The sequence below is a fragment of the Thamnophis sirtalis genome, unplaced genomic scaffold (assembly GCF_051295495.1).
Source record: "Thamnophis sirtalis isolate CommonGarterSnake01/CBP01778 unplaced genomic scaffold, rThaSir2_p1.2 scaffold_16, whole genome shotgun sequence".
Lineage (NCBI taxonomy): Eukaryota > Metazoa > Chordata > Lepidosauria > Squamata > Natricidae > Thamnophis > Thamnophis sirtalis.
This window is the reverse complement of record NW_028261396.1, coordinates 5,650,294-5,675,127: the sequence shown is the minus strand read 5'-3', so window position 1 is coordinate 5,675,127 and position 24,834 is coordinate 5,650,294. Positions and strand designations below refer to the sequence as shown.

The window sequence follows — 24,834 nt, the reverse complement described above, 5'->3', positions numbered from 1 at the left end:
CTAATATTTCTTTTAGAACAATAAGTTTCTTAATCTTGCTTTTGCCCAGCGAACATTTCAGTAGTCTTCAATAATTCCCTTTGGAGGAATATCCAGATGGTAACAGAAATTTAGTAACTAATAAAAAAAATGTGAACGTATATTTTAAATTAGACTTATATTGATTTGTTATTGCTGCTGTACTGTTCTGCTGTAACACCTGAACTATTTAACCTTTATTGCGTATATACATCTGTCGTGCATCAAAGAACAGATGGTGTCAATTCCCACCATTCTGAGTCTTCTGGTTCTGATCCCATTAAACTAGGCAAGATGTTTTTGTGCCTTGTATCTGAGCAAAAGTTTCAAATATGTGATAATAGCACATTTTTTCTTATTGTAATGGTAGAATTGTGACCCAGGAATACCGTGGCTTCCACTTCACACTAGTGATCATTAACTATTTGTAGGCAAGCTGCATCACAATGCATTCGCTGGCTGGGGAATTCTGGGAATTGAAGTCCAGACATCTTCAAGTTGCCAAGGTTGAGAAACACTGTGCTATCATCTTTGCATCAGTAATAGGAAAAGAAAAGTGGAACGGTCTCCTATTGCCTATGTATACTTAAATATTAACTATTGGGATCTTATTTATCACTATTGATCCATTAATCACCTGGTTTAAAAGTAATGTGTTTTCAAATCTATATTTTTGCTTTTTTAATATGGATTTTTTATATTGGTGGTCTTGTTAATGAGAAACACTGCAAGCTAAGTGGCCAAAATCAAGTAGCCATCTGGCAAAGTCAGTTTATGGCAAGAAACTTTTTTCAATGTAATAAACTTGCGTTCGATAGCATTCCACCATGCTCTCTCTTCATTTTTCATTCATTGGAGATGTTGGTATTTTTGCAGCCCTTTGGCTAATGAATATTTTCTTCGAGGACACGGAGTTTGAAACCCGTAATGTAGAATATAGCTACTAACCCTTAGTTAAGAAAGGTGCTCTCGTGTGAAAATATTACTTGATCCTGCGTTTTTTTCTTACGTAACTGAAGTTGTGATCAGTGCCAGGAATGGCTACGCTTTGCTCTTTTAATTCTATTATTCACCTCTAGTTGTGCTTTTACCCTGTTCCCCTGAAAATAAGACCTCCCCAGATAATAAGCCCAATTGGGCTTTTGAGCGCATGCGCTAAAATAAGCCCTCCCCTGAAAATATTGCAACACAGCAGCAGCCATGAGGTGACCCCGCTCAGCCGCCTCCTTCACCTCGAAAATAATAAGACCTCCCCGAAAATAAGGCCAAGCGCTTATTTCGGGGGTCAAAAGAAAATAAATGGTAATAAAGAACTTAGCATCATGCGATTTATAAAAGCTGAATGAAAATAAATATGGCGTCCTTGAGGTATCATAAGATGTATTTTTAAATTCTTGTTAGAACAATAATTCATAGGATCCTTCAAAATTTAAGGAATATTACAGAGTTTTAAAAAACTCAGATAATTCACGATCTCCTTAGTAATGATTTATAAAGCCAGGACATAACATCAAGGCTAAGTGAGCCTCTGTACTCTTCTTCTATTATAATTTGATTTTTTTTTTCCTGACCCATCCCAGAAGAAGATGCAGTAACTTGAAGGGTTGCACACAGGTGCAGAGTTTGTGCCTCCAAGTATCTTTTTTGGAGTGGAGCCCAGACTTTTGCCCAGCCATATCCGTACTCTCTATCCTGGGCACTGATTAAGCATTCAGACATCAGTTATCCCAAATTTTTTAGCTAGACCTGGTTTGTCCCGTGATGAGTACTCGGATCTTCAACTTTATAGCATATTGGGCAGATCTGAAAATTAAGTAGGAGTATAATTTTTTTCCTCCAAGCTAAATAGCTGCCGTGGGGTATATAAAGTCATGATGCTACTTGATTTTATCCCCTATCACAGTGGTTCCCAAACTTGGCAACTTTAAGACTTGTGGACTTCAGGATTAAGACCATAATTATGTAATGTATTCAAAATAGATAATATCCAAAATATTGGTAATATTTGGCATCAGATCTCAATATTATGCCTTCAGATGGTACCAATAATCTTTGTATCTTCTGAACAGACCTAAATATTATTCAATACATGGACTGGCTATTTTTTTAAAAAATGATGTTTGAGTTTATCAAGGCGTTATCATTCTTTCTTCTAAAGCATATCAATGTGGCTCATTTTCTAAATGTTGATTGGGTTGCTCTTTTGTGTTAACTGAATGGACTCCTTTATATTCAAATACTGCATATATTGCCAATGTTCAAAGCAGTGCTATCCAGGCTCATCCAAGCTTTGATGCTGTGCTAAAAATTCACTGGATTGTATTATCCAATACACAAGCAGGAAGCTATAGATCAGTGTTTTTCAACCTTGGCAACTTGAAGATGTCTGGACTTCAACTCCCAGAATTCCCCAGCCAGCGAATGCTGGCTGGGGAATTCTGGGAGTTGAAGTCCAGACATCTTCAAGTTGCCAAGGTTGAAAAACACTGCTATAGATGATGTTTCTGATATGTAGTCACCTCCCTTTTTGTTATCTTAAAGTGAGCTATGCTGGCTGGAGAATTCTGGGAGTTGAAGTCCACAAGTCTTAAAGTTGCCAAGTTTGGGAACCACTGCTCTACCACCTTCCCTGCCATGCTCCTTAACTTCCTACTTGCCTTTGTTCACTTTCTAGACAAAGGCCTGACATTTCCAAACAAAGCATATATAATGTTTATAAGTTGCATCTGGAGCCCAGAGGCGTTCTTAGGAATAGAGGTGGTGTTTGCAATGCATCAGCTCATTAATTCCTCTATTTAGGAAAAAAAAACAGCTAATTAGGGCAGGAAGTCAGGCAAGAGCCAAAGGAATTGTCTGTGATACATCAACACACTCCAGGGTTAAATAGTGTCCAGACTCCAGGCACATTTTGCAGGCCTTACCTTAACCGTTAACTTGTTATTCTACAATTCGGTGGTGGGTAGCAGCTATGCCCCCAATGCTTTACTAGAGGTTTACGCAGCTAGTAAAAAAAAGGGGGGGAAGATAAGGGAGGTTTGTAGAGAGGTCTTGTAGGAAGAGTGGATGAGTTGCACTTGGGTAGATCAATATCTCTGTGACCCGTCAAAACCGCGGTCCACAAAAGCGCGCTCGACGATGTCATCACAGCGCGACGAAAAAAATTAAAAATTGAAATAAAAATAAAATTAAAGCAAGCCGATTCACATAAAGGTAAGGGTTAGGTTTAGGGTTAGGGTTAGGTTAAGGGTTAGGGCTAGGTTTAGAGCGTTAGGGTTACATTTAGCGTTAGGTTAAGGGTTAGCATTAGGTTTAGCGTTAGGTTAAGGGTTAGGTTTAGGGTTAGGTTTGGGGGGGTTAGGGTAAGGTTTTCGCTTTAATCTTACATTTACCGATCACAGCGTGATTTTTCATCGCGCTGTGATGACGTCACGTACGCGCTTTCGTCGAGCGCGCTTTTGTCTACCGCGGTTTTGTGGTGGAACCCAATATCTCATAACTTGCTATAACAAATTCAGCAGAGCTGTTTTGTGAGTTAGGACATTGGCACTTGAGATTCGTTTGCCAGAGGGTCCACTACATAAATTCCACACGTAATTCTCCAGCTGGAAAAAAACATGGGCAGATGGCATAACGTGACAGGTAAGTACGCTCAGTTGTGAAATGTGATTTTTCTAACACTCTGGTGTCATAAGTTACACTTTGTCCTTGGTGTGTGACTCTTGGCTTGTTAGGACTGAAAGAAGGCACCGTTACTTATTTGCAGATAATGCTAACAAGCCACAAATTGTCGCCCAGGTTTGTTCAGCTGCTCCTGGCAAGTGCCAAGCAAGAGCGGCCAGGCGGTTTGCATCCCTGCTTGTTCATGATAAGCTAAAATTTTAAAGAATTCTTGCTTACCTCGGTTGTTCAAACATTGTAAGAAATAATCCTCTTTACTGCCATAACTTTGACTGGAAGCAAAATACGATTTCTCTTTCTAAGCTTTGGATCAGGGGAAAAATAAGTTGTTTCTTCTGCTGGCAGAATGTGTGACTTTGAAGTATCCGTCATCTTTTTACGGTGCAGACCATTTAAGTTTTAAATATAAAATTCACGTTACTTCTGAATTTTACTGAATGCTTTCTGGTGAAATGAATAGATGCTGAATTAGTGTTTCTCAACCTTGGCGACTTTAACTGTGGACTTCAACTCCCAGAATCCCCCAGCCAGCTTTAAGTCCTGTGGACTTCAACTCCCAGAATCCCCCAGCCAGCTTTAAGTCCTGTGGACTTCAACTCCCAGAATCCCCCAGCCAGCTTTAAGTCCTGTGGACTTCAACTCCCAGAATCCCCCAGCCAGCTTTAAGTCCTGTGGACTTCAACTCCCAGAATCCCCCAGCCAGCTTTAAGTCCTGTGGACTTCAACTCCCAGAATCCCCCAGCCAGGGGGGATTGTGCTGAAAACTTCCAAGTATTTATATTTATTAAATTGTGAGTTTCCACCCAGCTGAATTTTCAAGCGGAGCTTACTGAATTACCTTTATGATTTAATTGATTAAAATGAATAGGAAAAATGACTTGATTGGGGCTGGGGGGGGAATAAATGAAATAGCAATGCTACTTAGGCCCAATAGATAGGATTATTTTGCAATGGCAAAAACATATTCTTGAAGGGTTAAAAACTGATAAACTATTTCAGAATGAACAGTCTCTGGCACTTCGTAATAAATTATGTACCCTTTTACACCAGCAATCTTCTAATTGTAAATTGTGAGTCATGCCTGGCTTTGCTTCTTGCCTAATTATACAAGTAGCTTTGACAAACGACATCCTGCTTCCTATGGCCGGCTTCGGTGACCTTGTCATTATTACTAATGGGCAGTTGTAGCTGCTTCAAGCAAAATAAGCAGCTTCAAGTTTTTTAGCTGCTAAATTGTTACTTAGCCTATTCTTTCCCTTTCACGCCAGAGCACCAAAAACTGGAGAGCAGCGGTTGATCTGTGCGGACGGCTTCTGACAGCCCATGGCCAAGGCTACGGCAAAAGCGGACTGCCCACCAGTCACACAACAGACTCTCTTCAGGTATGTTTGCCTGCAGAGCAGGCAGAAGTCAGCATGCAGGTTAAATATGCACACCTTAAACGTGTGAGAGTGAGAAATTGGTTCCACATTAAAGATCTACCCAGAAATATGGAACACAAACTGGATACCTCCAATGTTTCCTCCAGTTATTCCCCGACCTTCCTTAAGATTCTTTCAGAGGGTTGATAAATAATTCTTGCAGTTGTGAATGGAAAAAAAAAACAAGGTTGACATTTCTCACGTAAACGGTTCATTTTACTTTGGTGCCTGGGAAAAATAGATGAATATTGCCTTTGGTTGTTCTCGCATAGAAATATATGCGATGACCATAGTGAGAAAACAATTGAATTTTTGGTTAGATTTTAAGATGCATTAACAATTAACAAATGTTTTCATGAGTGCGGCAGATTTAACATCCTGCAAATATTTCTTTATAAGGAATTGCAACATCTAAATATTGAGGACCAAAAGATAGAAAAATGTTTTACTAGTAAACTAAATGTTTGAAAGACCCAGTAAGGCAAGGCTGTCAAACTCCCAGCCCGCAGACCGGATGTACCACATGGTAGCCCCACCCATGCCCAGTTTAGCGAAGGGGAAAAAGTCACATGATATGTCACGTGACACCGCCATGACAACACGAGTTTGACACCCCTGCAGTAATGTATCTGCATTTTGAACCTCTTATGACAGGTAGTTAAGGTGAATAATTGAGGATAGGAATGATCCATACATGTCTTCAGATAATATCAACATATTAATTCTGTATAATCAAGATTATGAACAGAGTACTATCCAACCATGTAAGGTAATTCATTTGCAAATGATCTCAAAAGTAAAAAAAAAAAATTCAGCTCAAGAGGAAAAATTCTGGAAAAAAATGAGTTTACTGAACTCACATGCACAGATGAAAAATAATCTTTAGATATATTAGTTTCATAGGTATTTGCTCTTCATAGCTGAAAAAAAAACACCTGAAAATACATTATTGTATTGCAATGATAGCTGTAAATTTTTTTTTAAATCTTTTTACTTTCAAAGATTTGGTTCGTTAGACTAGCACTCCTGGTAAAACTGAGTCTGTACCAAAATGCCGAAGTGGAATTTGAGCCATTTGGAAACCTAGACCAGCCTGATCTGTATTATGAATATTATCCTCATGTATATCCAGGACGCAAAGGTAAAAACTGTTTATATGTTTATTCCTATTAACTGTTTCTCTTGGGTCTCGTATCTTCTTCTTTTTATCAATAGTCACAGGTTTAATAATGAATGCACTACTATAATTGATTGATTGATTACATTTATATGCCGCCCTTTTCCCCGAAGGGGACTCAGGGCGGCTCACAATTCAAATCAGGGAAGGGGGTACAGACAGGGGATAAAAAAAGACGAACATAACAAAACACAATTTAAAACACACAGCAGTCATACCATTCGAGACGGGGGGGCAACAGCTCTTTAGCCCCAGGCCTGTCGGAACAGCCAGGTTTTAAGGGCTTTGGAGGGTGGTGGAGGGTTCGAATCTCCACGGGGAGCTCGTTCCAGAGGGTCGGAGCAGCCACAGAGAAGGCTCTCCTCCGGGTAGTCGCCAGCCGGCATTGGCCGACGGATGGAATTCGGAGGAGGCCTAATCTGTGGGATCTGATCGGTCTATTGGAGGTAATTGGCAGCAGGCGGTCTCTCAATAATATGAACATTACAACACGTTACGGAAAAATATCACAACACTTTTGCAATAGCAATTCGTGCTGCTGCATCTTTTGATTAGCAGAAAATATTGTCTTCTCTAAAACAGAGAGATTACATATTTCCCACCGTCATTCCTTGAAATCTGGAAAAAATGTCACATTTCCAGTTTCTCTTGTACGCATCCCACAGGCTCAACACAAGCTACAATTCCCAAGGAACAGTAAAATTCCAAAGCTTGGATATATAGTTAAATATTACATTAGCACAGTGTTTCTCAACCTTGGCGACTTTAAGTCCTGTGGACTTCAACTCCCAGAATTCCCCCAGCCAGCTATGCTGGCTGGGGGATTCTGGGAGTTGAAGTCCACAGGACTTAAAGTCGCCAAGGTTGAGAAACACTGCGTTAGCATCTTCAACATTTTCCATAAATGTGCTTATATTACACTTACCCATGGGCAGAAGGTCTGTGAATCATAAGTGATCACAAATATTTTATAATTGTTAAATAGAAATTCTGTAGTCAGTAACATATGAGCGGACTTTAATAAAAAAAGCAATAAAAATCATGATTCAGATGCTTGGCGACTGTCATGCCTTTACAATAGTTGCAGCATCCCATGTCCTATGACAGTGATGGCGAAACCTTTTTCTTATGGTGTGCCAAAAATGTGTGCGCTTGCTATCACGCACGCATGCGTGTGCCCACACAAATTCAATTTCCCCCATGCGCACGCCCTCCCCCCATGTGCATCCACACAGGACCCCTCCCCAGGCTCCGGAGGCTTTCCTGAAGCCTGGGGAGGGCGAAAACAGCTTCCCCCGGCCCTCCGCAAGACCAAAAATCACCTGGCTGACCCACACATGGGTGCCAGAGCTGACGGCTGGTGTGCCAGGAAATATGGCTACGCATGCCACCTGTGCCATGCATGCCATAAGTTCGCCATAGCAATTATAGCAATTAGACTTATATACCGCTTCATAGGGCTTTCAGCCCTCTCTAAGCGGTTTACAGAGTCAGCATATTGCCCCCAACAACAATCCGGGTCCTCATTTCACCCACCTCGGAAGGATGGAAGGCTGAGTCAACCTTGAGCCGGTGAGATTTGAACAGCCAAACTGCAGTACTGCAGTCAGCTGAAGTAGCCTGCAGTGCTGCATTTAACCACTGCGCCACCTCGGCTCCTGTCGTCTGGGAAGGTTACCATCACGGTAACCTTCCCAGACGACCACCGACAAAGAGATTCAACGGAAAAGCCAGTAGGGAAGATCACATATTGTGACCACATGATGTTTCACTTAATGACTATGGTGATTCGCTTCCCGACCATGGCAAAAAGAAGGTGATAAAATGTGGTGCACTTTTAAGGTGCCTCACTTGATGATTGCACCTCTTAACGATAAATTCTCTGGTCCCTGTTGTGCCGCCCGGAGTCCTCCGGGATTGGGCGGCCTATAAATCTAATAAATTGAATTGAATTGAATTGTAAGTCAAGGACTACGTATAGTGAGGATGTCCCCCGAGCACGTAACTAGAGCAGCGTTAAAGAATAGGCGCATTGCATTTGTAGGTCAAATGATGCTATACCGCATGGCGGTCTTGGTAAAATAATAGACGTGATTGAGAAAGTGTCAGGCATGGACCAGCCTTCGTGTATTTGTTCATTCGCGGTTTGAAAAGTTAACGTTTTTTTAAAGTTAAGATTTAGCTAGCAATCCATGATCAAACATAATGCAGCATCCAGTTTTATGGATTCCTGAACAATAGTAAAATTAGCAAGTAGAATTGTAATCAAATCCAAAAGACAGTCCTTGCATATATACATCTGGCCTTTATGCAAAAGAGGCCACTACAATTTATGTTTCTAGATCATTTTATTCTCACGACCTGAGAGATGCAGAGGATATCCTTGAGAATATGCCTCGGAAAAAGAATAGCAAAAGACATCTGAATTGGTGTCATTAAGCAGCTAATTTTAATTTAAAAAACAAACATAAAGCATAAAGATACTTTCGCTACTGTGCGGTAATCATCGTCCTCGATAATATGCTGATGGTTGCTTAATTTTCTTTTCATTTTTCCATATAGCAAACATAAATGTAAAAATATTTTGATTTATTTATCTCATTTTGATTCACAATAGATAAAAGAATTAGGCAATTAAAATGCACTTTGCAATCAAATATGTCAAGATGCAAATAAATAATGGTCATGAAAGTGGTATAAAATATATTTCATTTAATTCATGTCTGCAATTTAGATCAATTCAAAATATTTGTTGAATTAAACAGAGTATATTTCTTTTTGGAGCAGCACGTACATTTCAACCTAAAATCTTATGAATATCTAGGGATTATGTAGCTGTTGTTTAGCATCTGTATACGTAGACTTATTAAATATCTATCTTTTACTTCATATTTTCCTCTCTGATTTGTTTTCCTTTTTATGTGCCCACTCTAAATGCATCTCCGTGGCCCAACTGTCCTACCCACTTTACTAACACACCAAATGTATTTTATTTTAGCTGCTGTTGAATCCTAATGTTCTCATATCTCCTTTCATTAACTAAGATTAAGATAATTTTCTTTATTTTGGCTGGATAAACCTAGCTTCTTAGGAACCTGTTTTTTTTAAATCTACATATTAAAGCTTCGAATGTGTGCAAAAACTTGCTGATGGGGGCAAACATCATCCAATACATGTATATAATAGTAGGATATTTCATGTGATGGATTTATAATCCTGTGCATTATTATCTACTCATTCTTTGAATGCCACCGATGTGAAAATGAGTATGTTCTGTGGAGAGGAAGAATTCACTGTGCACTGTACCATGTACAGATATGCAAGTTTGGGCAATGTGAGTTTTATATTACAGGTAATCTCCTGGTTACGGGTGTTCATAACCTGGGAATTACCAGGGAAAATTACAGAATCAGCACCCACTAGTGCAGTGTTTCTCAACCTTGGCAACTTGAAGATGTCCGGACTTCAACTCCCAGAATTCCCCAGCCAGCATTCGCTGGCTGGGGAATCCTGAGAGTTGAAGTCCGGACATCTTCAAGTTGCCAAGGTTGAGAAACACTGCACTAGTGTTTACGAACAAGTCCCGAAACTATGAATCTTGTAGCGCCACGGCAGTTGTTCGCCCTTACAAACGGCAGAAGCTCTGCAACATTTGTCCTGCACTTTGCAGGGCAAAATGGAGGTTCGGAGGAGCGGGCCTGCCCCCCAATGCTCCGTTTTGGCCGGCAAAGTGCTGGGCGAGGCCTGCCACACCACAACGGAGCAGCAGAAAGGCGTGCGTGACTGAGAGGCTGGAGAGGACACAGCTTGCTAGATCTTTGCACAAGTGACCCAGCGTGGCAGATTGGGTGGGAAAGCCAAGGTGGCGCAGTGGTTAGGGTGCAGTACTGCAGGCTACTTCAGCTGACTGCTATCTGCAGTTCGGCGGTTCTAATCTCACCGGCTCAGGGTTGACTCAGCCTTCCATCCTTCCAAGGTGGGTGAAATGAGGACCCAGATTGTTGTTGGGGGCAATATGCTGACTCTGTAAACCGCTTAGAGAGGGCTGAAAGCCCTATGAAGCGGTATATAAGTCTAACTGCTATTGCTATTGCTATTCTATTTGCTCACTGCATGACATGTGGCCTGATATTTTAAAATCATGTGTCTGCTAATTCTTCCCTTAAAAACTTCATAGAAGGACAAGGGGGCAAGACAGCCAGGCCTGTATCTTTACCCTTGTTTGAAGATGCAAAATTCCACTCACAAAGTGGTTTATTTGTGATCTTTAGTGGTTGAAGAAAAGTGTGAATTGACCCCATGGCTTTAAAATGCATGGCTTCAGAAATTGTGATAGCAACTTAAGTACCCAGGGTAGCATTAAATATGGTTTCAAATGATGGGCAGTAGAACATTTTTCTACTGTTCTGTTCTCAGAAATATAAAATTATATAACTTCTAAACATGGTCACACAAATAAAGGTAGAATTATCGGGTTGGAAATTTTACCTCTGTTCTCTCCTAGTGCAGTATACATGGCAGAGAATCTAGCATCCAAGTGAATTGTTGATTTTTCAAGTGAATTGAACAAAGGCATCAAGTGTAAGCCTGCAATCGTGCCATAACATTGTCAAGTGGTTACATTTTGTTTCCCTGACTATTCTTGGCGTAGGTAGTCCATTTAAAAAAATAAATAAATCAGGCGTTGTGCTTCAAGTTATCCCCGTTAAGATAGTCCCATCTTTTGGCATCTGCCAAATCTACGTTTAGGAGACCTTGTGTCACCACCGTTTTCGAGAACAGAATTTGAGAATTTACAAACGGAGAGAGATTGTGGGATTATATGTACATTGCATTAAAGTATAAAGCTGGAAAAATTGCACCTTAGTAATGCTAGAATTCCTTGAATCTCTGTTTTCCTTCGTTTGATGCTGTCTTCTCAATTGTGAATGAATTGTACTGAATTTCTGAGAAAGTATCCACTAAGTTTAAGGTGTTGTACATCAGCTCTGAGACCAAACCTGCAGCTAAGAATGAAGAATGCAGAAGCCGCGATGCCAGTCTGCCTCTTTGGTGTTCCAGCCTCTGTTCCTTTTTCAAGTTTCAAGTTTAATATGATTTATAGGCCGCCCAATCCCGGAGGACTCCGGGCGGCTTACAACGAAAGAAAAAAGAAATAATAAAAAATGAAAATAAAAAACAAGTTAAAAGCTACACACATACATGCGTTATGATCGGGGCTGGACCTCAACAATGAGGTCAACAGCTCCAGGCCTGCCGGAATAACCAGGTTTTAACAGCTTTTCTGAAGTTTGGAAGTTTATTGGTATTTGTATGCCACCCACTCCCAGGGGACTCTAGGCGGCTTAAGGCCATGAGAGAGGGTGAGGTCCGGATTTCTGGGGGTAGCTCGTTCCAAAGGGTCGGAGCAGCCACAGAGAAGGCTCTCCTCCGGGGGCCTGCCAGCCGACATTGTCTGGCTGAGGGCATCTGAAGAAGGCCCACCCTGTGGGATCTCACCGGCCATTGGGAGGAATGTGGCAGTAGGCGGTCTCGCAGGTATGCTGGCCCTAAGCCATGTAGGGCTTTAAAGGTAATAACCAACACCTTGAATTGCGTCCGGAGACCAATAGGGAGCCAGTGCAGCTCGCGGAGGATAGGTGTAACGTGGGTGTACCGAGGTACACCCAATATCGCTCGTGCGGCTGCATTCTGACCGCCAAACGGCCAGCCAGCCAGCTCTACCTGTGTAGCTTAGGCCAGAGGTGACTGAAAAGGGATAGGTGCATTGTTTACTTCTGAACAGCTAAACAAGCAAGGTCCTTGCTTCAAAGCTGAAATTCTCTTTGAACATCAGCTGCATATTCCATGTCCGACCTTTGTTTAGAAGAAAGAAGAGTGAAACAGGAGAAATGTCGTTACTTCTTTAGAAGATCTAAAGGGTCAATGGGTGTGGGGATTACAAACAGCAATTCTTTAGTTTTGAGAAGTTCTTGCCTGCAAGGATCTTGGAGATAGCAGCTAATTCTCTGTTCTCTCTGACATCTGTTCGTAATTCAGTGAGATCATCCTTGGCTTTAAGCTTAACAATTTGCTGCAAATATAGAAATAAATTTTAAAAGGAGGGGAGTTTAACAGCAGCCAGTTTTTTTCCCCAAAAAATATGGCTCTTGTGAACTTGGAAAAATGATTGATGCATTGATACGTTTGATTTTCAGAGCTATGCCATCGCATGCTTGTCTTATCTGTTACAAAATCTTGAAAAATCCTTTTTTTTTTGCTTGCTTCAAACCGCTTCTTGCTCGCTCCTTATTCTTGCCCCTTTTTTACCTGTTTTCTTTTATATGTGTTTCCAAAAATGTGAAAACTATGGAAGCTAACACTATTTTGGAAAAAAAAATGCAGATCAAAGACCAGATAAGGCAGCAATTTTTTTTTTGTTCTCCCTCATCACGATAGGCACATTTGAAAAATGCAATCGGTTTCCCTCTAGTACAGTGTTTCTCAACCTTGGCAACTTGAAGATGTCCGGACTTCAACTCCCAGAATGCCCCAGCCAGCATTAACTATTTTAAATGCTTCTATATTTTTTTAAGGGACGCGGTGGCTCAGTGGCTAAGATACTGAGCTTGTCGATCAGAAAGGTCAGCAATTCAACAGTTCGAATCCCTAGCGCTGCATAACGGAGTGAGCTCCCATTACTTGTCCCAGCTTTTGCCAACCTAGCAGTTCGAAAGCACATAAAAAATGCAAGTAGAAAAATAGGAACCACCTTTGGTGGGAAGGGAACAGTGTTCCATGCATCTTCGGCATTTAGTCATGCCAACCACATGACCACAGAGACATCTTCGGACAGCGCTGGCTCTTCGGCTTTGAAACGGGGATGAGCACCGCCCCCTAGAGTCTAGCACATATGTGCAAGGGGAACCTTTTAGAGCTAATCTGGATTTTTTTCTATTTCTCTATAGATTAAGATGCTCAAAAATAATGATTCTATTTAAAGGACATATTTTAATCATTTGGGATCCAGCAAAAACCTTCTCTGTAGATTTTCGTTTTCTGCAGGAAAAACTCTAGCTCCTTAATTGTCATTCAGAGGAAGTTGAAAGAAACACCTTGGAAGAAGAATTGTGTGCTGTCACAGAGAAACAAATCAAAATCTCCCTGTTTCAACTGATATTCTGATTGAATGCTCTCTTAAATCTGTGAAGACTTCAGAGTCAGCACTTCCCATGATCCTGTCACTCGATTGTTTTTTGTCGGTAGAGTTGATGAGTCTTTATTGAGGAAGAAGTGTCCTATTACTGCATAGCCTTTCTGCCTCCTTAGCCTTCTAGGCTGTCCTTGAAACTTAGCTGACCCCCTTCTAGAGGTCCTCCAGGCGCCATCTTTCTCTCAGACTCACCCGCATCCAAGCATCTTGCAGACTCCATGACGGTAGTGCCCAACAACCATGGGTCTTCCAGAACCTTTGACTAAACTGTTACTTTCCCTTGTAGTCCCAAAGCTTTACCTCATAGATTTCTGGGGTTTTTTTGGGGGGGGAGGGGGGTATTTTGAAGGCCATCCAGAATGATCATGGGCAGTTAAACACTTTAAAAGAACTGGATGATATGATGAAATATATGCTGAGGTGGTGCAGTGGTTAGGGTGCAGTACTGCAGGCCACTTCAGCTGACTGTTATCTGCAGTTCGGCTGTTCAAATCTCACCGGCTCAAGGTTGACTCAGCCTTCCATCCTTCCGAGGTGGGTGAAATGAGGACCCGGATTGTTGTTGGGGGCAATATGCTGACTCTGTAAACCGCTTAGAGAGGGCTGAAAGCCCTATGAAGCGGTATATAAGTCTAACTGCTATTGCTATTGCTATTGTAAACAGGAGACGGGTGGTGTTGTGTCCTTTCCCCCTCCCTTTGGTTTTAACATAGATGGCCTCTTCGACCCCTCGTTCAAACCAGTGGTCCCCAAACCAGTGGGTGAAATGAGGACCCAGACTGTGGGGGAGATATGCTGACTCTGTAAACCGCTTAGAGAGGGGTGAAAGCCCTATGAAGCGCTATATAAGTCTAACTATTGCTATTGCTACGCAGACCGAACACACTCTCATAAAAAGCACAAACAACAGGAACTCCACTGCACTTTACCTGAAGGCCTGGGAGACCTTTTAAAACCCAAGTTTTAAAAGATTTTAAAAAGAATCCCCTCAGGGGGGTAAGAGCCAAAGGGTCCTCGGCAGAGATATTCTTCCAGAGGGCGAGCACCACAATAGTGAAGGCATTATCGTATTTTTATTATTGTTCCCACTTAAAATCTAAAAGACGGATACACGAGCTTCCACAATGATAAAACTGTTTGCAATTGCCAACTGATTTCTTTGGTTTTATAGTCAGATTAGGATTCTGGCAAACAAACTGAAATACAAACAAATATATGTAAATATTTAAATGCAGTTAGGTATGGACAGTGGTTTGTAAACGTTAACTTTAGTTGATAAAAGCCTACATCGTCTTTGCAAATATGAATTTCATTTGTTCTCCACCCTCCGGAGAAGTTTTTGAAAATGTGTGGCAGATTAAGGGGGATGGCTTCTTTTCTGTTCTGCTGTTGGAGCCTTTCTGTCATATTCTGCCTCTGTATTTAAATTTTGATAACCTTATTTGTGTTTTTTAATGTGAGAGACATATGTATTTTTAGTGTGAAATGGTCTTTTTTTAACGGAGGAAAAAATAATGATTGTCTTTCTACTATAATACAACTGACAAAGATGTCCCTTTTCATATAAAATCATCCACCGCTGCTTTCTGAATTTTAACTATATTTTCCAAGAATGTTGAGCCCTGATTGTCATTTCACCTAATTAGGATGTAATTAGAGCGAGAAATGATAACATTTTCCAAATTCAAAAGTAGAGATGCTTATGTGCCTTTACTCTTTAGAGTAACTCCCAGAGTTTGGATCCCTGGGTATTGCTGATGTATACCACTGTTTTTCCTGTATCAACCAGAGTTGCAATAGTGAATAGTATGGCTTACCTCAACCTTAAGAAGTGAAAATGGACTAAGTAATGGCTTCATTTTGTCAAGAGATTGACTGTGGTTACAGTTCGGCTGCCAACTTTTATTCACCGCGTTAAAATGAAGCTTTGGGGTTAGCCCTGGTGCTGCATCTTTATGATGGGGTTATGGATTTCAATTGCATGATAACCCTCTCTACTAACGAGTTGGCCTGCCATGAAGCAGCATATAGGATCATTAACTTTGTTTAATAACGGTCTTCTTGGATTTGTTCTTTTTCAAAACCCCTGGCATACTGGAACATCCATCTGTCTGTAGATTGAAACTTTTCATTCACTAATGGCTTAAGAAAAGATGCTTGTGGCTGGGGAAAGCAACAGAGGAGTTGCCGTAAGAGCATAAGATAGAAATATGAAGTAAATGGGGAATGCGGATCGGGTGGCATAGAACAGTGGTTCCCAAACTTGGCAACTTGGCAGCTATGCTGGCTGGGGGATTCTGGGAGTTGAAGTCCACAGGACTTAAAGTCGCCAAGGTTGAGAAACACTGATGTAGATGTAAAATAAGAGTGGGGGCAGAATGGATCTCTTAAGCTCCCCATATAGTGGGGGCCTCCAGCGCTCTCGCTCTCCCCTCCCTGGAACTGGCACCAGGGGAAGCAGGAGATCCATCATAACTCTCTGCCTCCCACTCACATCTCCTAAGAAGTCGAGACAGAAAGATGCCACGAGTGAGGCTATTGCAGGGCCATTGAAAAATCGAGGCGGACTGAGATAAATTAGCCTGCCTGAAGTTATCAGTCTGTGAGATCAGTGCTGTCTCAGTATCCCGGGCAGGATTGAATCTTGACTGACTTGTTTCTGAAACATAATTAAGGGAAATGTACTTCAAGTAATTCAAGTGATATTCTTTTTTTTTAAAAAAAAAATATAGTACATTCACTTTGGTGTTAACATTCGTATTTGATTAGTTGGTCGATGTGACCCACCACAGCTCCAGTAGACACATTAGAAATACTTGAGTTTAACAGAACTAAATAAAGGCATAAAAGACGCTATTGCGGTAGTGGTAGTGATTTTCTATGTATTATCAAATAGCCTGAATGGTTTACAACAATCTGTTAAAAAATCTTGTGGAATAAACACTGTAAAAAACAGTCAATTAAAAGGAACATGCCATGGGATATTAAGAACTGGGAAAGGTCAACATTTTTTTTTAAAAAAATGATTTGAAGAGGATATCTAAACAACTGATAGTGGGACCTGATATGCCACAGAAGCAAGGGGGGGGGGTTCAACCGGTTCGCGGCAGTCCCTGCGAACCGGTTGGTCGGCGAACCCGGAAGTAAGCAACTTCCGGGAACGGCGACTGGCCCACCCGCCCGCCCGCCCTCCTTACCTGGTTTTGACGAGTTCTGCGCTTCCACGCATGCGCAGGACGCATACAGCGCCTGCGCGATCCTCCAGGAGCAGCTGGAGCATCGCGCAGACGCTAGTACGCATGCGTGCGCTGCGCGCGTGCACGAGGACACCGCCGGCCCCGTTCCAACCAAACCAGTTGGAACGGGGCGAGAAACCCACTCCTGTACAGAAGTGTGATTATTCCTCCGAATAGGAACCACTGTGGAGATTCCTCACCTGCCTGTTGCCCCCAAGTAGCAATCTGCACATAGAAAGTAGCATTACAGCTTAGGTGCGCACGCGCGCATGCACACACACACACACTTTTAATAAAAGATAGAGGAGCAGAGACAGAAACCATCACAGCAATAGGTAGATAGCTAAAAACCATGCAGCTAAAGTGTTCAAAATGAGAATGCCTAGGAGAAAAATAATGGCTCTCTCCACCTTCTGTGTTTTCAGAGTGAGCCAGTGTCATGCCTTCCTGGGGGAAATAATTGTTGAAAGAGGAGAAATCCTCTGGGGAACAGCATGACAGGTATCAAACAACTGGACCTCTTCTTTTTTTTAAAATAAAATAAAATAAAAGACTCTTCCCTAAGTGAGAAAGAGCTTCTACCTTGTAGTCACCTGCCTAGCCACTTGGCAGGGGTACCCAGAGGAGATCTTTTGAAGGTGACCTGCATTTTATCATTCTGAAGGGATTTCAGTTAGACTTTGAGGAAGAGCGGAGCCAAAAACAATACTCTCCCCCCCTTTAACTATTCTTGCCAGAATAACAGTTGAATTGGAAAGTAGTCAGCATTGATTAGAGGTCAGCGGGTGATTAAAGTTAGCCTAAATATCAAGGCTCCAGTACACTTTAAAATAGCCGTGGCATTTAGAATATTCTAAAATATACATACTTGTAAGTAAATCCAATTAAGCTCTGCTTATAAATATTCTAAGGCCATAGTCTCGCTAAATACAAAATTAATAATGTGTAGCTTATTACATGTGTGATATTAAAGCCTTGATCTTTAGCTGGATGAAGGAATTTCTTTTGCTTGTTTTTTTAAGCCTCAGGGTTTATATTTTGGTTGCAAAAGCTTTCCGTAAGAAATAAACAACAGAAAGGGATGTGAGGAAAAAAATCATAATGGGTGAAACTATCTTTGTTTCTAAAGAATTATGAACTTTATCGGTGATGAATCTTATACATTTCAAGAGCTTAATAATTCTGGAGGATAATATAGATCAGGAATTCCCAACTCCCAAGCCACAGCTCACTATAGCAATAGCAATAGCAGTTAGACTTATATACTGCTTCATAGGGCTTTCAGCCCTCTCTAAGCGGTTTACAGAGTCAGCATATATTGCCCCCACAGTCTGGGTCCTCATTTCACCCACCTCGGAAGGATGGAAGGCTGAGTCAACCTTGAGCCGGTGAGATTTGAACCGCTGAACTGCAGATAACAGTCAGCTGAAGTGGCCTGCAGTACTGCACCCCTAACCACTGCGCCACCTCGGCTGAGGTCCATTCAGAACTCAGCCACACAAGTGGGAGGCCAGAACACGTCCATGCGCAGCTGAACTTGCATGAGTGGTGGGCAACTTGTGCAAATTGAGCTTCATGCGTGCACACCGTCCCACCACTTGCACAGTCCGGTTGACACACACACACACACACGCACGGCCGGACCACCAAGCCATAAAGATTGAGGAATGCTGATATAGATTACAAGAACTGGAAGTCCTAGATTCCATGTATATGTGAAATTTAGAACTACCGTATATTTTGGTTTGTATCCATAAAATCAGAATTGGACATGCATATCATGTCCTTGGTAAGCCTTATAAGAGCCGAGGTGGCGCAGTGGTTAAATGCAGCACTGCAGGCTACTTCAGCTGACTGCAGTTCGGCTGTTCAAATCTCACCGGCTCAGGGTTGACTCAGCCTTCCATCCTTCCGAGGTGGGTGAAATGAGGACCCGGATTGTTGTTGGGGGCGATATGCTGACTCTGTAAACCGCTTAGAGAGGGCTGAAAGCCCTATGAAGCGGTATATAAGTCTAACTGCTATTGCTATTGCTATTCATAAAGCAGGTCTTCAAAAGCCCCTATATATGCTACCATTATTTGCCCTTTTCTGAATCCTTTCTACCTGTCAGATTTGTATGTAAGTGTGTAGCTTCATCAATACTGAACGGAGAGGAATAATGGCATCTTGTGGCTTTGACACAACCTCTTCCTGCTAATTCAGCACCAAGTAACAACAGCCCTTATAGCTAGCAACTGTCTCACAGTGCTGACCCGTGTTCAACTTGTCACTGACCACGACACGAGTACCCCGTCTTGCATATGTGCCCTGTATTTTTCTGAAGTGTGATAGTTTCCATTTCTCCCTGTTGAGGGACCTTCCCTGTTAATTTTATCCCTCTCAGCCCAGTCTTTTGTCCTGTTAGACTAGACTGCCATGCTGGGATGTTGGCCAGAACCTTCCCAATTTTATGTCACCCAGAAAACTAATAAGAAGCCCCCCATTACCATCTTCGCAGTCATTAATAACTAGCCTCGGAATTGATCCTTATGGAACCCCACTAGTTACAACTTTCCAACTCAGCATAGTATCATTAATTCTGACTCTCTGTCAGCAGTCAGGCAGTAAACCACCTTACTGAAGTGTCATCGAAATCACACACTATGATAGCCCGTCAGGAAGAATGATATGTGGGACCTTATCAAGAGCTTTGCTGAAATCAGATTATATTCACTGACTTTCAGTTCAGTTCAGTTCAGTTCAGTTTATTACATTTATATGCCGCCCTTTTCCCCCGAAGGGGACTCAGGGCGGCTCACAACTCAAACCAGGGAAGGGGAATACAGACAAAAAGAAATTTAAAAAACAAAGCATAACAATGCATAATTTAAAAACATACAACAGTCATACCATTCGAGACGGGGGCAACAGCTCTTTAGCCCCAGGCCTAACAGCCAGGTTTTAAGGGCCTTGCGGAAGGCCTGGAGACTTTCCCTAGTCCAGCATTCAGCCACAGGAAAAAGATCTGATAAATAATCCCAATGCAATAATTCTGCCCCAATTCACGCTGATTAAAATAGAGAGTCTCTCTTAACTGCCGTTATAAAGAAATTGTGATGGCTGGGGAGTCGTAACCCGCGTATTTTGTTATTTTAGGGTCCATGGTTCCATTTTCCATGAGGATCTTGCATGCAGAACTTCAACAATATCTTGGAAATCCTCAGGAGTCACTTGACAGACTACACAATATGAAAACAATCTGCACGAAGGTAAATATTTCTTTACACAGCCCACGAAGTATTTCCACTCAATGTTTGGAAGTGTTGACTGAGGAATTCTGAGAATCAAATCCTGGAGCCCAGATTGGGAAAGATTCATTTATAGCTTTGCTCAGAACAAACATCAAATGTCAACCATACGTATGGAAATATTATGCAGTGGTACTTGAACATTTGGGGGAAAGCCTAAAGGGAGCTCGTCTTTTCTAGCTTCTTATAATAATGCCTTTTCTTTTTAGCCTGGCTGATAACCATAATACGAGTTCTGGTTATTCAATTTGGTTTTCACCTGACTTCAGGACCACACACAGAATGGCAAACAGTAAATTTCACTGAGCGAATCTGAGTTTCTAGCACCCTCTGTCCACATCATGGACATGAGAGCCGAGGTGGTGCAATGGTTAGGGTGCAGTACTGCAGGCCACTTCAGCTGACTGTTATCTGCAGTTCGGCTGTTCAAATCTCACTGGCTCAGGGTTGACTCAGCCTTCCATCCTTCCGAGGTGGGTGAAATGAGGACCCAGACTGTAGGGGCAATATGCTGACTCTGTAAACCACTTAGAGAGGGCTGAAAGCCCTATGAAGCGGTATATAAGTCTAACTGCTATTGCTATGTGACTGAGATTTTTTTAAAAAATAGCAAAAAGATCTGCAGTGTTTTTTGTGGATTTGGGGGTTATGTTAACTGAAGGAATTTCTTGACTATATACAGAATGAGCACGTGAAAGACTTCAGTACTCTTTTAATGCAATGAGAAACAGTGACCACGATGCTTTACAGAGAAGAATGATTGTATTTCTTAAGTTACACCCGTATAATTCCCTAGTCAAACCCGCTTTTGCTCCCGTATGTTTCACTTATGTGAAGAAGGGAAGACATGTTTGGAGACACAAATGAAATCCTCCTATTTATTAATGATGCATGGCTTATTCCACTTGAAAGAAGTGGAAAGAAGAAACTACCCATTCTAGAAATTCCTTGCAGTACACTTTGGTGTACTACACTTCTTAAACCCTCCGAATTGCTCTCTTCCTTATTATGTGACTGAGATTTTTTTTAAAAAAATAGCAAAAAGATCTGCAGTGTTTTTTGTGGATTTGGGGGTTATGTTGAGGGTGGGGATAAGAGTGGCTTCCCCTTCCTAGAGGCCTCCTGCTCCCATTTCTTCCTCCTTTGAGGAAAAGAAATTAGAATTGGACAACAGCAAATCCACTATTTCAGATTTCAGGAAACATAGTATTAGGGTGCTGCAAATCAGGCTCTGTGGGACCTTCTGAGCTCTTCTCTGCTGTGGAGGAAAACAACAGAGTTTTTATTTTATCCAGCAGTTCAGGGACATATTCAATGGCCTTCAGGGATGCTTTTCTAATTATGAAGGTGGTCTTGGTAGAAGAATGCTGAATATTTACAGGGAAGCTTTGCTTATTGGTTTTATTTTCGTCTGTGTGAGAGAGAGGTTTTTTTTTAATTGTGTAGGAGAAATCTTGCAAGAGAGTTCAGAGAAAGTGTTTAATTTTTAAAGAGTGACACGTTAGGCACGGAAAGAAGAAAACGTGTTGTATTTCTGTATGTCCTTCATTTATTTGTCATTAAATTCACATTGCCGCCTGTTCACCCTTATTGGTCTTTGCTGCTGTGCGGGTTGGCAGAGAGAGAAGAAGAAGAAGAGAAAATGAAGCTGACCAAATGTGTCCTGTGAAACAAAAACCAGACTCGGGAGAATGAAGAGAGCCGCTCCTGAGGCCATGTTGGAGCCGAGGTGGCGCAGTGGTTAGGGTGCAGCACTGCAGACCCCTTCAGCTGACTGCTATCTGCAGTTCAGCGGTTCAAATCTCACCGGCTCAGGGTTGACTCAGCCTTCCATCCTTCCGAGGTGGGTGAAATGAGGACCCGGATTGTTGTTGGGGGCAATATGCTGACTCTGTAAACCGCTTAGAGAGGGCTGAAAGCCCTTTGAAGCGGTAGATAAGTCTAACTGCTATTGCTATTGCAGTTCTGCTATTGCAGCGGTTCTAATCTCACCGGCTCAGGGGTTGACTCAGCCTTCCACCCTTCCGAGGTGGGTAAAATGAGGACCTGGATTGTTGTTGGGGGCAATATGCTGACTCTGTAAACCACTTAGAGAGGGCTGAAAGCCCTTTGAAGCGGTAGATAAGTCTAACTGCTATTGCTATATTGCTATTGTAAACAGGAGACGGGTGGTGTCGTGTCCTTTCCCCCTCTCTTTGGTTTTAACATAGATGGCCTCTTCGACCCCTCGTTCAAACCAGTGGCCCCCTCTCTCCAAAATGGGAACTCTTAGGATGAGAAGAGAAATGTTTTCAAAGGGGGGCGGGGGAAATCTAAGAAAGTCCAGTTGCCTTTTGAAAAGCACTTTGGGGACTGAGAATCTCCATAGAAAAGAACCTCTCTCTGGGCTTCTGTGCAAGGATGAGGCATGGGACGGCTGTGTCCTCAATGCCGTTGTGTCACTAAGCCTGTTTTTTCTCACTCTAAAATACTGGCAGACTTCCCTCCCCAGCATGGAAATAAATCCCAGCTCCCTGGAAATGCTGCTGCTCCATATTTTGTAGCTTGCTAAGAACAGGCACTTCGCAGATTAATGTGGCTGTATAAATAATTGCAATGCAAGGAAGGATGAAGGTGTGTGTGTTTGTGTGTGTGTGTGTGTGTGTGTCGCAGTTGACAGCAGTCAAGGTGTGTGTGTGTGTGTGTTTGTATGGCAAACATCTATATATCGAGGGATGGATGGATGGATGGATGGATGGAGAGATAGAGAGATGGATGTGTGTGTGCGTATGTATGTATGTGTCCGTATGTATGTATGTATGTATGTATGTATGTATGTATGTATGTATGTATGTATGTATGTATGTATGTAGCATATATTGCATATATTGCTCCAGGATTTAAATCCTAAGGTTTTTCTTCCTGCCTTCCCAAATCAACAAATATTTCACCTCTCTTTCGTCGCATGCTTATATAACAGTGCTGTCTGGTTTGAGAATCATAGCTTCCTGCCTTCCAGAAGGTTTCAGCCTTTATTATTAGTGATCTCATTAGAAGATAGGGATGATTGGAAAGGATGGTAGAGAAGCCGCATCATTTCTTCTCATCATCAGAGAATCAAGTAAGCAAGCTCCGTTGGCTGAACCCTTGTTAAAGCTTCTTATCCTCCCTTAGACTTTGCAGATGATTTGCTGATGCTGATCTATGAGCACTAGACATTTGTCTTTGATTTCACACATCATCCCAGAGCAATAATTGTGCAAAGCCTGAGTATTTAGCTTACCGTACATCTTTCACAAGGATAATGCTGTGTGTGTATATAAACATATTCACTCGATATATTTAGTTTCTCTGCAATCTCCTTATTGTAATTTATGCTATTTTAGTTCTCACAATGTCTTGTGATCCAGATCTCTTGTTGACTCCTTTTTTTTTGTTTTGCAGGGAAAAAAAATACTCTATTGACTTTAATGTTTTTACCAATATGTTCAGATTTTTTACTTCTTCAGGATACACTTTGTGCCAGTGTATGCTAAAACGATTCCTTTCTGAAGAATATACTTTGCATTTTATATTTTAAATCTATTTATATGCTACAGACTTTACACTAGTACATCCTTCCTATTGTTTTCTTTAAAGTTTTCGTAGCATCCATTTTTGCTTCGTAAAATGTAAAGATTTGCCTGTAGATTTAAGAAAAAATGTGTGCATCCTTTCCATTGAGTACTTAGCTGTAGGCTTTACCTAGACAATTATCTCTGGGGGAAGAAAAAAGTATCGCATAGCCTTTAGTAGAGCCACTTGGGGATTTAGGTGTTTTACTTTGGTTTTGCTGTTTATTTTTCATTTGGACCACTGCTCTTCCTAACATAAATCAATATATTTTTGTTCTGGAGAGCTGGCTTAGTAGGGGATTGTCTTCTAGCTAGCCAAAGCTGAAGCTTAGATGTTAATTTTTTTTTCTCCAGTTCACTTTTGTGAAAAATGTATTCCTAAATCTAGCTAGGATCACTTAAAGACTGGTATTGGGCTGGAGTATAGTCTAGCAGGCATTCAGCTGGAGAGATGTTGACGAGTGGAAGAAAGGAATGTAAAAGCAATAGCAGTAGACTTATATACCGCTTCATAGACCTTTCAGGCCTCTCTAAGCGGTTTTACAGAGAGTCAGCATATTGCCCCCAACAATCTGGGTCCTCATTTTACCCACCTCGGAAGGATGGAAGGCTGAGTCAACCCTGAGCCGGTGAGATTTGAACCGCTGACCTGCTGATCTAGCAGTAGCCTGCAGTACTGCATTTAACCACTGCGCCACCTTGGCTCTAGCAGAAACTATGAATTGATTTCGGCCTTTCAGGGATTATTGTGGCACATGGTTCCTGCTTCCAAAAGAACAGTGTTTAGGTGAATAAAAGGTGAATGTTCCCCTCCCACATATGTGCTAGTCGTTCCCGACTTTAGGGAGCAGTGCTCATCTCCGTTTCGAAGCCAAGGAGCCAGCATTGTCCGAAGATCTCTCCGTGGTCATGTGGCCGGCATGACTAAATGCCAAAGGCGCACGGAACGCTGTTCCCTTCCCACCAAAGGTGGTTCCTATTTTTCGACTTGCATTTTCACATGCTTTCGAACTGCTAGGTTGGCTGAAGCTGGGACAAGTAACGGGAGCTCCTTCTGTTATGCGACGCTAGGGATTCGAACCGCCAAACTGCCGACCTTTCGGATCGACAAGCTCAGTGTCTTAACCGCTGAGCCACTGTGTCCCTTCGTAAATAACAGTTGGTTTAAAATAGCCTGTTTGTGGAGCTTTTTGTCCTTTTCTCTGCCACACTAAAGAGGCAGAGTCAGC

General features: G+C 41.9%; 1 protein-coding gene across 1 annotated transcript in view; it reads left to right on the top strand.

Annotated features, from left to right (window-relative positions):
• TRAPPC12 (trafficking protein particle complex subunit 12) overlaps nt 1-24,834 on the top strand; it is a 77,698-nt gene that overhangs the window by 16,157 nt on the left and 36,707 nt on the right. Inside the window, exons 6-8 of the mRNA XM_087702751.1 lie at nt 4,965-5,078; nt 6,120-6,258; nt 19,861-19,973. Coding sequence (XP_087558877.1) covers nt 4,965-5,078; nt 6,120-6,258; nt 19,861-19,973 — 366 coding nt within the window. The remainder of the gene's footprint in view (nt 1-4,964; nt 5,079-6,119; nt 6,259-19,860; nt 19,974-24,834) is intronic.